General features: G+C 43.5%; 1 protein-coding gene across 2 annotated transcripts in view; it reads left to right on the top strand.

Moving 5' to 3' along the window:
- Nucleotides 1–18,622, top strand: part of C5 (complement C5) — a 75,273-nt gene that overhangs the window by 783 nt on the left and 55,868 nt on the right. For both annotated transcript variants that reach the window (XM_077913127.1, XM_077913128.1), the window contains exons 2-7: nucleotides 2,969–3,161; nucleotides 5,876–6,038; nucleotides 9,997–10,067; nucleotides 13,068–13,159; nucleotides 15,300–15,382; nucleotides 17,667–17,757. In XM_077913127.1, the coding sequence (XP_077769253.1) occupies nucleotides 2,969–3,161; nucleotides 5,876–6,038; nucleotides 9,997–10,067; nucleotides 13,068–13,159; nucleotides 15,300–15,382; nucleotides 17,667–17,757 (693 nt within the window). The remainder of the gene's footprint in view (nucleotides 1–2,968; nucleotides 3,162–5,875; nucleotides 6,039–9,996; nucleotides 10,068–13,067; nucleotides 13,160–15,299; nucleotides 15,383–17,666; nucleotides 17,758–18,622) is intronic.

Below are 18,622 nucleotides of genomic sequence, written 5' to 3'. Positions count from 1 at the left end.
GGACTCTTTGTTACCACTTCAATTTTTTTTTCATTTTCTCATAAATATGTACATAAAACTAGGTGAAATATAAATATAGATGTATACTCAGGATGCCAAATTTATAACACTCTCCCACCCTTGATCTGATCTTTGCACAGGCCACAGTCACCCCATTCCCCAGGTGGTGGTTGTAGATTCCTTTTTAAAAGACAATAGGAGAAGTTCAAGAAAGATCGAGATTAGGGAGTTCAAATTAGTGTAGAACTAGGACTAGAACCTGGGTCCCGTGATTCTGAGTTCTTTCTCCTCCGCTGCGCTGGCCCTGAGTAAGCATCTCCTCTCTTTCTCTGAAGAAGTGCCATGTACAGCGTGGCAACCAATTTAATTAATTTGATTGATTGATTCAACAAAAACTTGTTGAGCACCTGCCCTGTGACAGGCACTAGGGATATAGTAGATGGTATGAAGCTTGCATTCTAGGGGGAGAAGCAAATAATGGGTGGATGAATGAACCAAAATGAATAAATGAATGAATAAGGTCGGGTGGTTATTATGCAAGGAAGAAAAACACAAAGGAGTCAGAGGGTAAGGAAGTGATGGGGCATTACCCCACACTGTAGAGAGGAGAGGATCTTTAAGGAAGTGACACTCAAACAGAACTCGAAGGAAGTGAGAGGGGAGCAAACTACGCAATATCTGGGGAGAAAGAACATTCTAGGTAGAGGCCAAAATAATATTGTTGCCTCTGCAAGCTCAGGGGCCCAATCCTCTTAAACTATCGAAAGAAAATAAGAAAAGTATACTATATTTTTTTAAGTATGATTTTTTTTTTATATGAATAGATTGTGGTACTGGTAAACCAGTAAGGACCAAAATCTGTATGAAGGGTGATTCCAGAGCCATCTTTTAGGAACTTCTAAGTACAGAATATTTTATGTTTTATCACTGCCGCCACCACATAGACAATTCAAAATTAAAACAATATTAAACTGAAAAAAAGATACAACTTATAAGAATGCTGAAATTAAAATAGCTTTTTTCCCCCTAGAGTTTTCGGATTGCGGGCAGCCCCCGTGGCGCAGCGGTTTAGCACCGCCTGCAGCCCAGGGCGTGATCCTGGAGACTCTGGATCGAGTCCCACGTCAGGCTCTCCGCATGGAGCCTGCTTCTCCCTCTGCCTGTGTCTCTGCCTCTCTCTCTCTGTCTCTATGAATAAATAAATAAAATCTTTAAAAAAAAAAAAGATTTTTCGGATTGCAAAGCTCTTGCTAAGTCCAGTTTAGTCTAGCAATTGGAATTGTTAATTCAGGAAACAGGCTGCGTGGGTTCAGTTCCTAATTCTGTAACGTAACTGTGTGACCTTGGGCTGCTTAATTATCAGTCTCTTCATCTGTAAAATGGGAGTAATGATAAGACCTTTCTCACAGAGTGGCTGTAGCAGTTCAGTGAGTTTATATATCCAGAGTCCTTCAAACAGTGCCTAGCACAGGGCAAGATTTCGGGAATGTAGCTCATCAGCAAAGCTTAGCTTTTCTCCTTTTCTGCTGTTCCTGGGTTAGTCTGCAAGTTCAGATGATGGTTGGAAGTCTGGAGATTCTTTTCCCTCTTCTACAATTTGTTTATAAGTGATTCTAAATTACTTGTCACAGAGGAGACAGCCAGATGTTTTAAAGAGACTTAATTGCTTCCAAATTAACTTCCCTGTTCCTGAAGATTTGCTGACTTTTTAGCATCATGAGTTCACAAGGGCCTGCAGGAATTGTGCGGGGGCGGGGGGGCAGTGGCGCGGGGCCCAGGCCTGTTCAGCCACTTGGATTAGTCACCGTGACCTTTTGGGCTGAAACACACTTCTCTCTTCCTATGTAACAGCACATGTAGCTCTCACTGTTCAAATTAGGTACTTCCATGATATTTAATTAATAAGCTCGCTTATACTTTTAGGTTTTCTTTTAATGAAACAATGAAAATCACACGTTTTTTAAATGTTATTTCAAAGACTTCTATAGATTGATTTCCATTCTTGTATAAATCACATGAAAAATGAAACTGGGAATAAGAGCCTATGGATGTGAACATAGCTTATATCCTTGACCTCAATCATAACACGTTAACGACCAGGAGAAAGACCTGAATATAAGGTGCTGCCTCATTCACTTATATGGCATGTGACCTTGGTCAAATTATCCTCTTTTCACTTGCAAAGTGGGAGTAATCTTAGTGTCTACATCACTGGCCTGTTGCCAAAATCAAGAGTGGAATATTGAGGGCTCACGCGGCCTCTCCGTGGGCACTCAGCAGCACCATCGCCGTCCTCTACGGTTGTTACCATTCTTCTCCTTGCATTTCTAAAGCCATCCCGAGCTCACTCTTACCGTGTCCTTTTCTTTACCCACTCAGGGTAACACGATACTTCTAAGATAACTTCCTTTTAACTATTTGGTGAAATTAATGCATCTTAACATTTCCCGAGTGGGAAGCATGCTATAGATGTTTTCATTTACGTGTTCCCACTTCCTCCTTAGTGCAAGCTGGTCAAGAAGGTGATTTTTTTTCACAGGTAAATCATTCTGGTCTTAGAAACACTATGTGACTTTACCGTGGCCCCTCAGCCAGTACATGACAGGGCTGCAACTCCAGCCCTGGGGCCTTTTGCCCTTTTTCTTCATTGAGCAAAAACGTTGGCCCTATTTGCATGTTCCAGTCAACAGCACTGAAAGTCTTTCTCTGCGGCAGCAGCTCAGGCAAAGTGTTGTTATTTCTAAATGTTAGCTAACTCTCCAGTTCTGTTTCTCAAGTCTTGATTTTAAGCTACTTCCTCTTCTTAAAGAAACTTCTACTTCTTTAAATCAAGTAAGTTTTGATTTAAAAAATAATCACTTTTAAAAAATCTGCCTATTTGAATCTCTCAAGTGAGATGAAAAAATCAGAACTATAACAAGACACATCACCTTCAGATATTGGTCTTACTCTTTTCCTATTTCAACAGGTATGTCATCTCAGCACCAAAAGTATTCCGTGTTGGAGCCTCTGAAAATGTTGTAATTCAAGTTTATGGATATACTGAAGAATTTGATGCAACAATCTCTATTAAAAGTTATCCTGATAGAAAATTTAGTTACTCTTCAGGCTATGTTACTTTATCCCCAGAAAATAAATTCCAAAACAATGTGGTCTTGACGGTATGCGTTTATTATTCATTTTCTTCATACGTACAGAATATTCTTTTTTTTTTCGTACAGAATATTCTCAATAAAATGTGTACCAAGTTTGAATGTTGATAACGTAGAGATCTGGCCATTTATATCCCTCACCACTGTGTGATTATTAAGTGATGTCAGTCACCAATGATAATATGGACGAAACAGAAAATTCTAAATAGGAGAGTTGTGTCTACTTTTTGAGCGATGCATGTAAATTATAATGTTCATATTGGAACATAAAATTATACTAATGCAAAAACACTTGGAAATGAATTGAAAATACTTATTCTCTCTGAAAATTATCATTATAAAGAAATAGAAAAATACAAATATGCATCTTGATCTGTAATGCATCGCCTACAAAAACCCAAGGATGCTATTAAACATTTGTTAGTTTAAATTCTAATATTGGTCAATTATTGTTTCCAAAACTAATAAAATTATTGATTACTAAAGTGAATAGCTCATCCTGACAACCTGTAGTTAATATAAAGAACAATATGGATCAAATAACTTTTCCTTCTATTAAGACTATAGTGTACCTTGGTTAGAGAAGGGCTTGCAACACATCTCTTATTTAAAATCCTAACAAAATATTATTTTCATACTCAGAATACTGTTTTAAATTCTGATATAAGTTCAAATATAAAAACCCAAAAAATCAAACACTACTAGACTTAGAAGGGGCTCTGAGGTTCATTTAGACCAATGTTTCTTTAAAGTGAGCTCTTTAGAAAGAAATTTAAATTTTAAATTTTAAAACAGCTTAAGATTAGAATTATATTGATATTTAGTATTTTGAATTTATTTTGTAAATTTGTTTTGGTTTTATAATTGATTATGTAAAACTCATAAGGAGAAGAAGATGAAACCTAGTCTTAGGTTTGTACATATTTAAGAACCTTTAGGGCAACCCAGGTGGCTCAGTGGTTTAGCACCGCCTTTAGCCCAGGGTGTTTCCTGGGGTCCCGGGATCAAGTTCCGCATCGGGCTCCTGTGAGGAGCCCACTTCTCCCTCTGCCTGTGTCTCTGCCTCTCTCTCTCTCTCTGTGTCTCTCATGAATAAATAAATAGAATATTTTTTAAAAAAGAAACTTTATAATAAAAATAATTAGTTTTTATTATATTATAAATAATTAGAAGTCAGCACTGAGAATCCTCCAGAACATTTCATCCTTTAAAAGAGGTCTGTGTATTATTCAAGTTTAAGAAACACTGGTCTGAATAAATTCTAACCAAATGCAAGAATTTTTGCATGTATGTTCTTGATTGTAAATGCTCGAATTTCTTAAATACTTCCACTTACTAGATTTATTAAGAATTAAAATTAATTTTCCCATTAATTTCAGTGGACACTCTTCTCCGATGTCACTAAGATTTTTAGTGTGCTGTTACTATTAAGTTTAAATCAATCAAATTTAACTAAAATAAAAAAATTCGGTTCATGACTCATAGTAGCTCCATCCAGGGGCTCATGTAGCCACATGTGACTGGCAGCTGCTGTGTTGGACAACGTAGATATTGAAAGTTTTCACCATCGTAGAAAGTTCTCATGTCTCGTGGAGACTCAGATAATCAACTGGAAGATTAAATAGAGAATCAAAACTTGATGCCTATCTTTACCACTTGATTTTTAAAAAATATTTATTTATTTATTTATTTATTTATTTATTTATTTATTTATTTATTTATTATTTATTCATGAGAGACACAGAGAGAGAGGCAGAGACACAGGCAAAGGGAGAAGCAGGCTCCCTGCAGGGATCCCGAGGTGGGACTCGATCTCGGGACCCCAGGATCATGTCCTGGGCGGAAGGCAGGGGCTCAAACTTTGAGCCACCCAGGGATCCCTCAGCACTTGATTTTATCTCAACCTTATAACATATCTTTGTTTGCCAATTGTCTGAGGTTATGCCAAGGCCTTTTCTGTAAAGAGGGTCCCCTCGTTGGAGGTTCACATCTTATTATTACAAGTCATACCTTTAATGAATCATCTTTGTTCACAGTTTCTGTTCCTTTAAAGTGGAGAAAGATTTAAAGACACTTGCAGGGCAGTCTGAGTGCAGCATCTCCCTAGGTTGTTACCTTCTCCCAAACTTTGACTGCGTTCTCACACGTTTGGCTCCACAGCAGCTGGTTTTAGTGATTAACTTGGATCCCATGTTTCCAAAGCCTGAGTTTTCATAGAAACACTTTTTTAAATTACTCCTTATGTATTATATGTGTATGTCATGCAATGTAAAGTGGATAATTACAATTATGTACGTGAGATAAGAAAGCATGTGGCTCAATCAGTGGGAGGAGAGGGATGGAGATAGAGTACAACGTGTTCTGAACATCAATAAGGATGTGGAACTGAGGGAGTGGACGGCATGAGCTCAGTGCTGATGGAGTGAAAGTTTGTGAAGAAGCTTCTGTAGGAGTTTTACTAAATGTATATAAAATCTAGGAAACATGGAAACTAAAAGACTTAATTGCTTAAAGCTAAATATTGGCTATGATATTTGACACTGACAGGCTTTGGGTAGAATTTATTCACTATTCTGGTTTTTGTACTACTTGTTAAATGGTTAAATACACATACTCATTTTGTTGTTGTTGTTGTTCTAATGAGATGACCATGGTGTTTAGAAAATCAACATGTTTTATAACCTAAAAATTATACTCTAAAACGTCAACATTTTCTTTTACAGATACAACCCAAACAGTTGTCTGGAGGACAAGGCCCAGTTTCACATGTGTATTTGGAAGTTGTATCGAGGCATTTTTCAAAATCAAAAAAAGTGCCAATAACGTATGACAATGGATTTCTCTTTATTCATACAGACAAACCCATTTACACTCCACAACAGTCAGGTAGGATATAAGATGCTTCTTTCTCTGGTGGAGAAGAGGGGTGATTGACATATTGTAGAGATTTTCAACACTTAAAATTAAGTGGAGACAAGTTTCTAACTTGCTCAAAGAGTCTCAACTCCCAATGACTTTTACATTTATAAATAGCATTTTAATTTAAAATTTGTATAGAAATTGTGAAATGAGCAATTGATTTATTTTTTTTGAAATGAGCAATTTAAATTTTTTTTTAATTAATTAATTTATGATAGTCACAGAGAGAGAGAGAGAGGCAGAGACACAGGCAGAGGGAGAAGCAGGCTCCATGCACCAGGAGCCCGATATGGGATTCGATCCTGGGTCTCCAGGATTGCGCCCTGGGCCAAAGGCAGGCGCCAAACTGCTGCGCCACCCAGGGATCCCCTGAAATGAGCAATTTAAACTTAAATATAAATTTTAAATGCATATGGAAACTACAAAATCAACAATTATATTATCTGTCCCACTGGTTATTTCCGTGAAGAGAAAAGCTTTTTAAAAATCGTGAAATGTTGCGTTATATCTTATTCATTAAACAAACATAAGATGTAATTGCAAATATAATTTTGGCAGCGGGAAAATAATTTATCATAGAGCCATATTCATGTTTTAAAAAAAAAAAAAGGTTCCTTGGACTTTGGAGCTATTCCTCTAATTCAGAAAATAAATCCAACCCTAAGGGATCAGAGGTTTTGGCCAAGAATAATCTGGGTCACAGAAATAAGTGGATATTAATGTTCTAAGGGGACCTACCTAAGAAAGTTTCTAATAGAAGATGTTCGTGTCCGTAGTTCTGTTGGTGGGAGAAACGGCAGGATGGGGATAGCGGTCGGGGCTGTGTGATTGAGACACGGCTGGACGGATTCCCAGTGAGCCAAAGGGAAAGCCCAGTGAAGTGTAAAAGCTGCCCACACACGGTCACTTGTGCGCAGTCGTTTGAATCCTGTATCTCCCTGGCTCACAATCACTGTGGGGCACGTCAGGGCTGGAAGAGGACACGGTGGGGGCCGCGTAGGGAGCTTCCCAGTGCTACTGGGGCCGGGAGGCAGGTGGGCTCCGGAGCCCCTTTCCCACGGTGCATCCCTGCTACCTGCTGGCGAGGGTGCAGGTCGAAGGACAGAGCGGAGGGCCGCGCGGCAGCAGGAGCTCCTGTTCTGGGCTCGGAGCGGGAGGGCCCCGAGGGGAAGGGACGTCGCTCAGCCTGACCACGCTGTCATTGCTGGAGCAGAACCGTCTCTGACTCCAGGAGGACTCGGTGTGCACATGCAGCCCGTGGGGCCAGGCCCGTTAAACCGCGATCAGCCCTAGAAGCTAGTGTATGTTTGGCCGCGTCCTCCTCTTCTATTAAAGGACGAATTTAGAAGGTTGGAGACTCCGGGGCCAAAGTGTCTGCGTCCAGACCCCAGCTTCGGCTGTCTGAGCTCTGCACCCCTGCCCTTGTTACCCCTTGTTACTCGACCTCCCCGAGCCCCACTTTCCTCTTCTGTAAAACAGAGACAGTCAGAGAACCCCCCTCCCAGAACTGTGAGAGGTCGGTGACTTCACACGGGCCGAGCGCCCGAACCCGTGCCCAGAGCAGGGGAGCACTGGGAAGGTGCTTTCCCCTACTGTTTGATCTGTGGGATGGCACGGAGCCTTATTTACGCAGAAGAAGGAAAAAAAAATTACTTAAAAGTAGTTCTCTTAGAAATTGGTTAAACCTTGCTATCTGGAGCTCCCAGGTCCTAATCCACCCACTTAATCTGAAGATCCTTGGGGGATTTCTTTAGTATAAGCACCTTTAGGGTAAAGGCTTCAATCTCCAAGGCTTTGAGGGATAAGGACTTTAGAATATTGACCCAAATCCTCCAATTCTATGCAGTGTGTGTCCCGCTTTCCCCCCAGCTTTATCAGTCACCATCTATCTCCCTGTCTGTGGAAACCAGCCAAGCTGACCTGTTCTCGTTGCCTTCTCACTCTATCCCTCCTCGCCGCCCCCACGCGAGGCCTGGTGCACTCACCCGCCAGCCCCACCTTGGCCTTGCTGACGTCTGCTGCACCCTTACGTGTCACCGCGTCACCCGTGGAGCAGCCTGGCCTGGCCTCTCTGACGGCGCCAAGTCTCCCCCTTCTCTGTGCTCGGGAAGCCAGGCTGTGTGCACTCATGTGCGTGGGTTTGCTCTCTCCTCCACCCCCTGGAAGGCTTCCCTGGGTCGCCCCCCCGCCCTGCCTCCCGGTCCAGCACAGCGCCTGCACGGAGGAGCCATTCAATACATTTTTTAAAAGCCTAATAAGGCCTATCTGTGGCACCAGGGAATGCTCTTGATGTTGCCTCCGGCACACTGTTGCCATGAAGACAAGATGAATTTTCTTGTTTTTTTTTTTTTTTTAAGATTTTATTTATTTATTCATAGACACAGAGAGGCAAGGTGAATTTTCTAATCTCAACACAGACCGGGTTAGAAGGTAGATGAGTAGTCGTCATAGAAATAGTAATACTAAAACAAAAATAATAAGCATTTGTTGAGTGGTTGTCATGCACCAGGCAGTGTGAAAGCCTTGTCTCATTTAGTTCTCATCAAGCAAGATGCGAGCCACTCTTTCTTACAGATGAGGGAACTAAGATTCTGAGGGACGGAGTCCCCACCCCAGGACCCCAGGAAGTAGTAGGCGTGGGAGTGAAAGCAAAGTTTTGAACGCCTGGGCCCCAGCTCTTCACTCAGGCCATACTGCCTCGGGCCAGGCCGCATCTCGGTGATGCTTGGGGACGAACCGGGTGTGTCTGCAATACGGGAGGGAGGACACAGGTGGGGAAGAGCGAGGGGAGGGAGGAGGCAGGGTGTGCGTGGGGCGGGTTGCTGAACATTTTGCTTTGACCTTATGGTCTCAGTGAAACCAGTTTTGGAGAGTTTACTGTGACTTCTTACGTGGAGCTCTCCATAATACTGACCCTTTATTTATTTATTTTTATTTTATTTATTTATTCATGAGAGACAGAGAGAGAGAGAGAGGCAGAGACACAGGCAGAGGGAGAAGCAGGCTCCAAGCAGGGAGCCCGATGCAGGACTCGATCCCGGGTCTCCAGGATCACGCCCTGGGCCAAAGGCAGGCGCCAAACCGCTGAGCCACCCAGGGATCCCCAATACTGACCCTTTAAAAGGCGTATGGCTCCAGGTCAATTTTATTTTGTGAGTTAAGTTTTGGCCACGAAAGGACTTGAGCATCAGTAATGAATGTCAGAGAAATCACAGTGTGTCAGGCTGGAAGGATCGGCACGTCTCAGGCAGCTAAGAGCTCAATTCTAAGCAGATGGCCGTTGTTGGAAAGGCAGGGACCTATTAATGGACAGAAAGAAACGGAGAGAACTAACTGTTCTTGAGCTCTTGCCGTTACTCATTTAACAATGATGCAATAATGGTCGGATTCGGCTCAATGAATCTAACAAAACCACACAGTTCAAAGCTGCCTTCAGCGACAATACGGGACACTTTGGGGCCTTGCTGGTTTTTCTATGCGCAAAGGTGTGTAATGTCAAAATCAAACTGATTTTCCACTAAAACCTACAATCCTAATAGGAGACAATATATTATATTCCCATATAACCATATGGTAGCGATCACTATTTTGCTATAATGAAATTCTCGGTAAACCATGGCGTAATGTGTGTTCCCAAAAAGTTGTATGGAAATATGTCCTAATAAACTGGACTGTACTTAAATCCACTAGGAAAAAATGGCTCTTTAAAGGAATCCAAGAGGATTCTCTTCAAAGGAAAATCATCTTTAGTAACTTATATGTCTGTAAACTAAGTTTTTCTTTCCTTTAAATATGAATTTTTGTGTATTGTTTTTTGTGACTTTTAAAAAAGTATACTCATCTCTTTTAAGGATGATCATTGTAAAAAAAAATCAAAATACCCCGTGTTTAGCCGAGGTTTTGATGCTATCAATTGTTCTTACAGTAAAGGTTAGAGTTTACTCACTGAATGATGACTTGAAGCCAGCCAAAAGAGAAACTGTCTTGACTTACATAGTAAGTATGGTATTTATTTAAATAACAGCTTAACTTGTCCTCAGGATAAGCTGCATGGTCCCCTAACGCTGCCCTACCGTCACACTAACTCATCAATGTTGGGTAAACGGTTATTTAACATCTTCTGTAACATTTGAGTCTATACCTCTACAACAGATACATGCAAAAAGCTCGTGAAAATTACCTTTCCGCAAGTTATGACTTGAATGAAATCCTTTATATCCTTCACTGTTTCTTTCCTAAAGAGCATCCATCAATTGCTAAGAATTGGCTGAATGTTAATTATTACGTATGAGATTTTTGGTTTGTATAATTCAAGATAAAGAATCACAGTCTGGGCCCTTGCACTTAGGAATCTCAGAGGTTAGTGACATACTAACACGTGTGAAAAATAGTGTCAGACGGTAAAATAAGGGTCAGCAGTTAGCAGCCCTTCATCAGCTGAGACTCGCATAACAGAGTGACGTGCACACGCGCAGCAAGCTCCCGAGGTCTTACCCAGTTCGTGTTACGACCCTGTATGGTTTCTGGGGGAAATAGCTGTGCACCTGTTAAGAGTCGGTTTATCACCTATGGTCTTTCCCTAAAGGCTGCAGCACCTTTTCTCCTGTGAACAACCCTATACGACGAAAACCTCCCCAGACCCCAAGTAAAAAGGGGAATGTATAGGGATGACCCCGAATGCTTTACAGCTCACGAACACCACAGGCCCTCGCAGACTTCCACACCCGACTATTTTACACCGAGTGACGTGAGTGTGCCGAGGCTGTGGTTGATAACTGCAGCTCCCCCCACGAACCCCGGCGGCCCAGAAGACATTAGGGAGGCCAGGGACACATCAAGGCAGAGGTGACCCGGGAGCTGGGCCTGGAACAATGAGTAGAACTGAGAGCAGAGGAGGAACATGGGCGGGTTGCGGGAAGGGAGGGCCAGAGAGACCAAGGGGGTCGGAGGGGGGAAACCACCCGACCGCAGAGCAGGGGTGTCCCCGCGAGCCCAGGGCCAAGATTTGAAGGTTAGACCAGGGCCAGACAGTCGGACAGGTGGGCCTCGATGCCAGGGCTCCTGGGGCAGGCTGTAGGGAGTCACTGCGGGGCCGCTGAGGGACAGGACCCAGGAGGGAAGGCCCCGGCGGGGCTGCTGCAGAAGACTCTGGAAGCAGGAGGAGGCGGCCCCTCAGCAGGGCAGTGCAGGGGGCGGCCTCAGACTGCCCGGGTGAGGCGGGGAGGGTCGCGCTGAGCCCCTGGAAGCCCGTGGGGCTGCCCAGGTCACGGCAACAGTCAGCGTGTGCCCACTTGTCCTACAGCTGCGAGGTCTTTCCTCCGAACCCAAGATCAGAGTGTAGTGTAGACACGCCCACTGAGGGTGCTGGGGGGCGAGCCCCCAGCGCAGGCAGCGGCGATCCGGTGGGACAGACGCGTGGCTCAGAGAGAGCAGAGCGGGCTGCGGGGCTGATGCCCTGGGGCACAACTTGTGTCATGTCATGTCGTGTCATGGATTTTTAAGATGTTATTTATTTGTGAGATGCACAGAGAGGCAGAGACACAGGCAGAGGGAGAAGCAGGCTCCCTGTGGGAAGCCCAACACAGGACTCCATCTGGGACCCCGGGGTCATGCCCTGAGCCAGAGGCAGGTGCTCCCCCACTGAGCCCTCCAGGCATCCCTAGAATGGGTTTCAATTAAAGACATAGACACGGGGTTTTAAAAAAATAGTGAAGACCGTCCTATTAAGAAATAGCATGAGTTTTCCAACGGCGGCAGGAAGGTCTTAAGAACTGAGATAGCAAATAAAGTGGCTAAATGGTATAGGGTATGGGGTACAGGTAATGGTATAGAGTATAGGGTATAGGTAATGGTATAGGGTATAGGTAATGGTATAGGGTATAGGTAATGGTTATGAGGTATAGGGTATAGGTAATGGTATAGAGTATAGGGTATAGGTAATGGTATAGGGTATAGGGTACAGGTAATGGTATAGGGTATAGGTAATAGTATAGGGCGATGAAGGGAATGAAGAAGACCAACAGTTCACATGCCGTTTTTCTGTCAGAAGATACTAGAGGATGTGGACAGATGCTCTTTATTTCTCCTGGCTGAGCTTGAGTGATGAAAAACCCTGCACCACACAAGGAAGAGTGGACCGTGTGTGAGCTGCCCCTCGGAAGAGAGGATTGAGGAATCCGACCCCAGAGCCGCAGGGAATCCCGATACAAGAAGCACCTGGAAACCATGCTCAAGAGAGACCATCTGGGAAGGACTGTGCGTGATCGACCGCAGGGATGAGGAACGGCCTCCAGAAGACGTTAGCTGCGAGCCTCATGCTTGTGCAGAATAGACCTTTGTAACTCGAGGGAAAATACCTTAAACTTCCGGCCACGAATTGCACAGTCACGGCACACGGTGCTGCATTCCCGGGCTAGGGTCGCCCTGACCCTACCTGTTGTGCGAAGAAAGTAAATACCTCGTCTGGCTCATTCTCAAGCCTACACACAAAGGGGCGTCTACGGGGAAGCTTTGCGAAACCTCTCAAGCTTGTTTAACCTTCCCCAGTGTCTCCTCGGGCTCAGGGGCCCACGGTTCACAGGTAGAGAGTGCGCAGCCAGGAGAAGCGTTTCAGAGGGTATTTGCTCTGGAGAGACCTCAACTGAACAGATGCGAAATTTAGATTCTGGGGTCTGTAAAGCCTGCAGGTTCACATCTGTTTGGTTAGAACATCAATTATTGTTACATTGGCCTTTCTAGTGACACAGTAGGAAGTGGCGTGTCTTCTGGATAATTGAGCAAGGCTGTCCCGGGCGCTCAACAATGCTCTCCCCTCCCGCTCCCCACCTCCGGCCTCCCCCCTTCCTAATCCGAAGACGTAGACATTTGTCAGTAAACACTTCCGTAGGTCAAAGATAACATAATCAGTTGATTCTCTCTCTCTCTTTTTTTTTTTATCAGTTGATTTTCTTTCTTAATGTGACTTGCATGCTTGAGGTTGTTTGTTTTTATTCAAAGGATCCCGAAGGATCAGAAGTGGACATCGTAGAAGAAAATGATTATACTGGAATCATCTCTTTTCCTGACTTCAAGATTCCATCGAACCCTAAGTATTTTAAAGTATTTGTTGCTAAAATTTTCTCTAGAAAGCACATCTAGACCTTTGGGTTGTGAGGCAGATGATCAGCCAAGTGCAGCCACCGGTGACACCAAGGGTGTAAGAAGCGAGGGCGCGTGGGGGGCGCAGAGACCTCGTGCGGCGCTGTCCTGCGTGCTGACACGACGTGACACCGGAGCTCACCCACCGGGCTGCAGGCACGATGAGATGAGTAAGAGTAGAAAGGCCCGAAAACTCTCTAAATAAAAAATGAAAAGGACACGATGTAAGATTGAACATTAAAAAAAAAATTAAGTCTAATGAGAAGTGAGGCCCAGTTTCTGGCAAACGACAACCCCCCGGTACTTCCCTCCAGCCCTCTCTATAGACAGAAATAAAAGTTTGGCCGCAGCAAGAACGGTCCCTGGGCTTTTCTTCATCATAGAACCACCGACCCTCTACCCTTCAAGGGATCTAACGGGCGGTCAGTCCAAAAGCCTGGCTGGCCCCCGCCTTGCTCTGGGGGTGACGATCCTCCGTGGTCTGTCTGCATAGACTCCCAGAGGGCAGCGTCCTCAGAGCCACGTCGGGTTTTGGCCTCATGTTGAAGGATTTGAGGACATGTCTGGACAGAATTCAATATGATAGGTATTTGGTGAACACATCCTGGCATGTGCAAGACGCATAGAAGTGAGTGACCCCATCCCCGCCTCCAAGGAGCTCGTAACGGGCGGGACAAACAAGTGCATTGGTGAATGGTTGACCCCGTGAACCAGAATCTCCTCACGGTCATTTTTCTGCCCTCTGGAAGGGAGTCTGCAGTTCATTTGCTGTCTGCAGGGAATTCACGGAGGGTTTTCTAGAAATTACGTGAGCGAAGTTGGGGATTTACTTTTAAAATTGTAGACTCCTTGAAGATACTGCATGCACATAGCACAGAATTGCTCTTACCGTTTTGTGACTATTTTCGTTTATCCGACCATTACCCAACTTTATCTTATGCCATTTGCTCCTTGACAGATTGTGTGTCAGACATGGTGGCCGCTCATGATCACTACTTTGCTACCCCAGTACCTTTGCACATGTCGTCCCCTCTGGGCTTCACCTTGCTCTTCACAAGGCTGACTTCTTTTTATTCTCGAGGACACAGAATAAACGCTCCCTATTCAGAGAGGGTATTCCTAGATGCACAGTTTAATGTGCTCCCTCTCCCTTTAAAACTCTTCTATTATTGATTTACTTCACGGCACTCATCTCAGTGTCACACTTATTTGTTTGCTTTTTTAATTTGCCTTTTTACTTTGTGTTGCTCACTGTTGTATCTTCAGCACTTTAACATAATAGGCACTTGATGAATCTTCATTGAATTAATGATGATGATGAAAGTCATAATACTAAGTGTATTGATTGCATAACCAACATGCAAGATAAATATTATTTTTTTCATTGCACAAATGAGGTTAAGCAACTTGCCCAAACCCAATCTGCCGGTAAATGGTGAAGTAGGAATTGGAAACCCCATGAACTGTTAGCTCTACAAAGACAGAAATTCTTCTATTTTGTTCACTTTTATCTCCAGTTCTCACTCCAGTGCTCAGTAAATATTTTTAAATGAAGATTGTTAATCAAACTCGGGTCATTTTCCTCTTTAAACAAACCGTACTTTGTCTCTAACCCTAACTTGTTTTGTGTGAGGTGTGAGCTTTATCATCTGGATAAGTCTGACATGTTATGTGTTTCTAGAGATGTTAGTATGGATGTCCTACCATGGATTTTATTTTATTTTATTTTATTTTATTTTATTTTTTTCCTACCATGGATTTTAGTATTATATTAGTATAACTATGGCCCAGGTTTAAGTTAGTCCTCAGGTTTCATAAACTCTTCAAATCAAAACTGTTGACTATGTTAAGACAAAGTACCTGAAGAAAATAATATATGAAAAACTCATTCCTAAGAAATTTTTAGTAGCCCCCAAACACTCAATTATTTCTATTTTATACTTAAAGCTCTGCACAAATAAAATATATTACTCAGGCTAAATACATCTCTACTTTCTTTTTCCTCATTAGAACAGGAATTGATTAGATGTCCTCTGGACAAATTAAAAATATTTGATGACTTCTATGATTTTAAATATGTTGTCTCCACAGATACGGTGTGTGGACAATCCGAGCTAAATATAAAGAGGACTTTTCAACGACCGGAACCACACAGTTTGAAGTCAAAGAATATGGTAATTTGTGACAATTAAAAGTTTACCTGTAAAAAGTTAGTGCTTTTCCAGTAATGCTTCTCATTAGTGGACTGGACGCAGGATCACCCCGGACGACGATGACACAGCTTGGCTGGGATGGTTGGAAGTACTGGCCAAGGAGGTGGGGGGACGCCCACACTCAGTTCCCTTGAGCAAGCTCATCTGCCTCTCTGGACTCGTGTTCCTCATCATAGAGCCGGGAGGGACCTAGTGACCCATGGAGCCTGATGAGTTAACGTCCAAAATTATGATTTTAGGAGAAAATTAAATAGGCAGAGATGAGGTGAGCAGAACCCAGTAAGACTAACGATTTACTCAGATCATTACACCCAGTTAGTGACAGAACAAAAACTGTTGGATTTCTGTCCCCCTCGTTCAGCTCGCATCCCCTTATTTTCCTTCTAGCTCAGAAATCTGATATATTTATCTGAAGATTTAAGATATTCTTATTTTGAAATCAATCGTATTAATGGACTAATAATTAACATATAAATAGCTTATCTTTCCATTTCTTATAGTTGTTTACTAGAGCATTTGTGCATTCTGATATCAAATTTAACTTTTTTTTTGCTTGAGGTCATTTTTTTTATTCCTCCAGGAGATTTATTAATAATCTAGAGAATAGATACACAAATGTTAATGATTAGCGAACAAAACAGTGACCAGAAATATTTGTTACTGAAACAGCTTTAAAGATTATGGGCTCTCAATAAGCTGTAATCCCAACTGATCTTGCTTCCTCCAAGTATTTTTACTGTGTGTATCTAGAATTTGTCCACCTCTTACTATCTGAGGCGACCCTCACCAGGGCCTCACCAGGCTCCTCCTGCCCGGCTGCAAAAGCCTCCTAGTTGCCGCCTCCTCTTCCAAGCTACTTGGTGTTGGCCAAAATAATCTTGAAATGCAGATCTCATCATGTTAGTTCACTTTTGAAAAGTCCCCAATTGTTCCTCATTCCTTTGCCAACAAAAATCAAAATCCTTATTTTAAGCTGGCCCCGGCCTTCCTCCCCTTGGGCCTCATTTTATACTGTTCATCCCCTTATTTCCCTCCAGCCGGTAACTTCGGATACGCTGTTCATCTGCCTGGAGTACTTTTCCGTCCCTCATCACCTAGCTAACTCCTACACATGTTTCAAGTCTCAGCTAAAAAGCCATTCATTCAGCAAATCTTTTCCTAATTTCTCTTTCCTGGGAAGGATTCCCTGCACTTATATATTGGTTTTCATTCCTGTGGCGTAGGTGTTTATCTGTGTGATTATTTGCTTGTCACTGTCTTCGCTGCTTGGCTGCGAGCTCAGTAAGGACAGGGTTCGTGCCTTTCCGTTCACTGTGACATCCCTGCTGATGGGACTGTGCCTGCTGATAGCAAGTAGGTATCAGATGGCAGGATGGAGTGTTCCCTGCACCTCATTCCGTGGAGAGAACCCACCCGCCTTCATCTCGGGCAACAGAAACGCACCGAGGGCAGCAAAGTGCATTCCCCTTTCTCCATCTGGAGACCACGCGCCACATCTGAGGACGACGATCCCACTTACACCGCGTCCTTCTTTGTCCACAGTATCAGAGCCGCTCAGCTACCCAGTAGAGCTAGAATCCATACGCCCTGGTGCAGGGTCTTACTGTAAAGAGAAGGCAGCGCCACGTCAGTAGGTGAAACTGTTTTCTCTCAGGCAATCGAGAGAGAGGAAGAGAGAGAAAGAGAGAGAGAACGCCTCCTTTCTGCCCTATTTTAAATTTTGCATGGGTGTTCTTTCTTTTAGCTAATTGTAAGCTTTCCCTTCTTGACTAGAGTCCGAGTTCTATATTGGAATGTAGAGACCGGATGGGTTTTATCTACGAGATATGAAAGGAAAGTGTCAAATGAGCAAGAGTTTTCCTTTCCTATTTTCAATTTGGTAAACACTCATGGAGGGTGCACTGTGCTTAAGACTCATGAAGAGGGTGGGAGGGGGAGAGATACAAAGACGCACAGCGTGGGGTCTCTTCTGTCTTCACGGACCCCATAGGCTAGCGAAGGAAATAAACAATCGCCTATAATAAATGCTGTGATCAAAGTGGAAGCAAGGAGCTTCTGGCACACAAAGCTGGAGAGCCCTCTGACTGGCAGAGCGGGAGGCGCCCGCAGGTTGACAGTGATGGTGACGATCCTGACGACGACAGGCGGACGTGCAGGTGGAGTTGACGTCACAGCTTGGGTAACCGCCAGAGGGAAGGCTACTCTAATGTAAATCGTAAAATGGCTTCTTTGTTTTTATTTTCAGTGATGCCACATTTTACTATCTCAATAGAACCAGAAAAGAGTTTCATTGGCTATAAGGACTTCAATAATTTTGAAATTACTATAAAAGCAAGGTAAAAAAGTTTCTTTCTTTGTCTTTTTTTGTTGTTGTTGTTGTTTGTTTGTTTTTGTTTTTTTGTTTTTGTTTTTTTTCAGATTACCCAGCTAAATTGAGTGCCAATTCTGGTTGGTGACAATTTGTCAAAGTGAGAAGTGTGACTTTTCCCTCCCTTTACTGAGATATCATTGACACGTAACATTGTGTGCGTTTGAGGTGTACATTGTCTTGACCTCATGCACTCGCATGTTGCTGAGCTCTGTGATTTACTGGCAGTGTTTTCTATGACTTTGGGATTGGCTGATTGAGGAGACATCGGCCTGTGGTTTGCTTACCTGTTATAACTTTCTTTAATTCTGATTTTAGCTTTTTTTGGTTACACACAGAAAAAAAAAATCCTAAAGTTCTAAGTTCAATGTGTGTGTTTAGGAGCCAGCATAACTGAGGACGTTAGGACCGAGATAGGAAGGCCTTACTTCTTGTCTTGTCTTGTGGCTTCCTCAGCCAGCTAATGCTACGTGGCTGCTTCAAGAGCCTGAGCTTTAAAACCTCGACCCTTTATGGGGCACCGGGGCTGTTCAGCTGACCTGGGCCAGGCTGAGTGTCAGCGGGCTCACCTGTGCGCCTGCAAGCCATCAGCTGGTGGCCTGGGGGCTGGCTGGTCCCAGCAGGTCGTACTCACATGCTGGCAGTTGACTAAAGTCTCAAAGACAGTTGGACTTGGTGTGTCCCTCATCATCCAGCAGACGAGCCTGTAGTCACAGCGATGCCCAGAGAAGGAGCGTGGAAGCGTGAAGGTCCTCTAGGGCCTGCGCTCAGGACTGGCCCCCTCACTCCTACCACTTTTGTCACAGCAAGTAATAAGACCAGCCCGAAGGAAA

The sequence above is a fragment of the Canis aureus genome, chromosome 10, assembly GCF_053574225.1.
Source record: "Canis aureus isolate CA01 chromosome 10, VMU_Caureus_v.1.0, whole genome shotgun sequence".
NCBI lineage: Eukaryota > Metazoa > Chordata > Mammalia > Carnivora > Canidae > Canis > Canis aureus.
The sequence above is the reverse complement of the archived record's forward strand: the minus strand, read 5'-3'. Positions and strand labels throughout refer to the sequence as shown.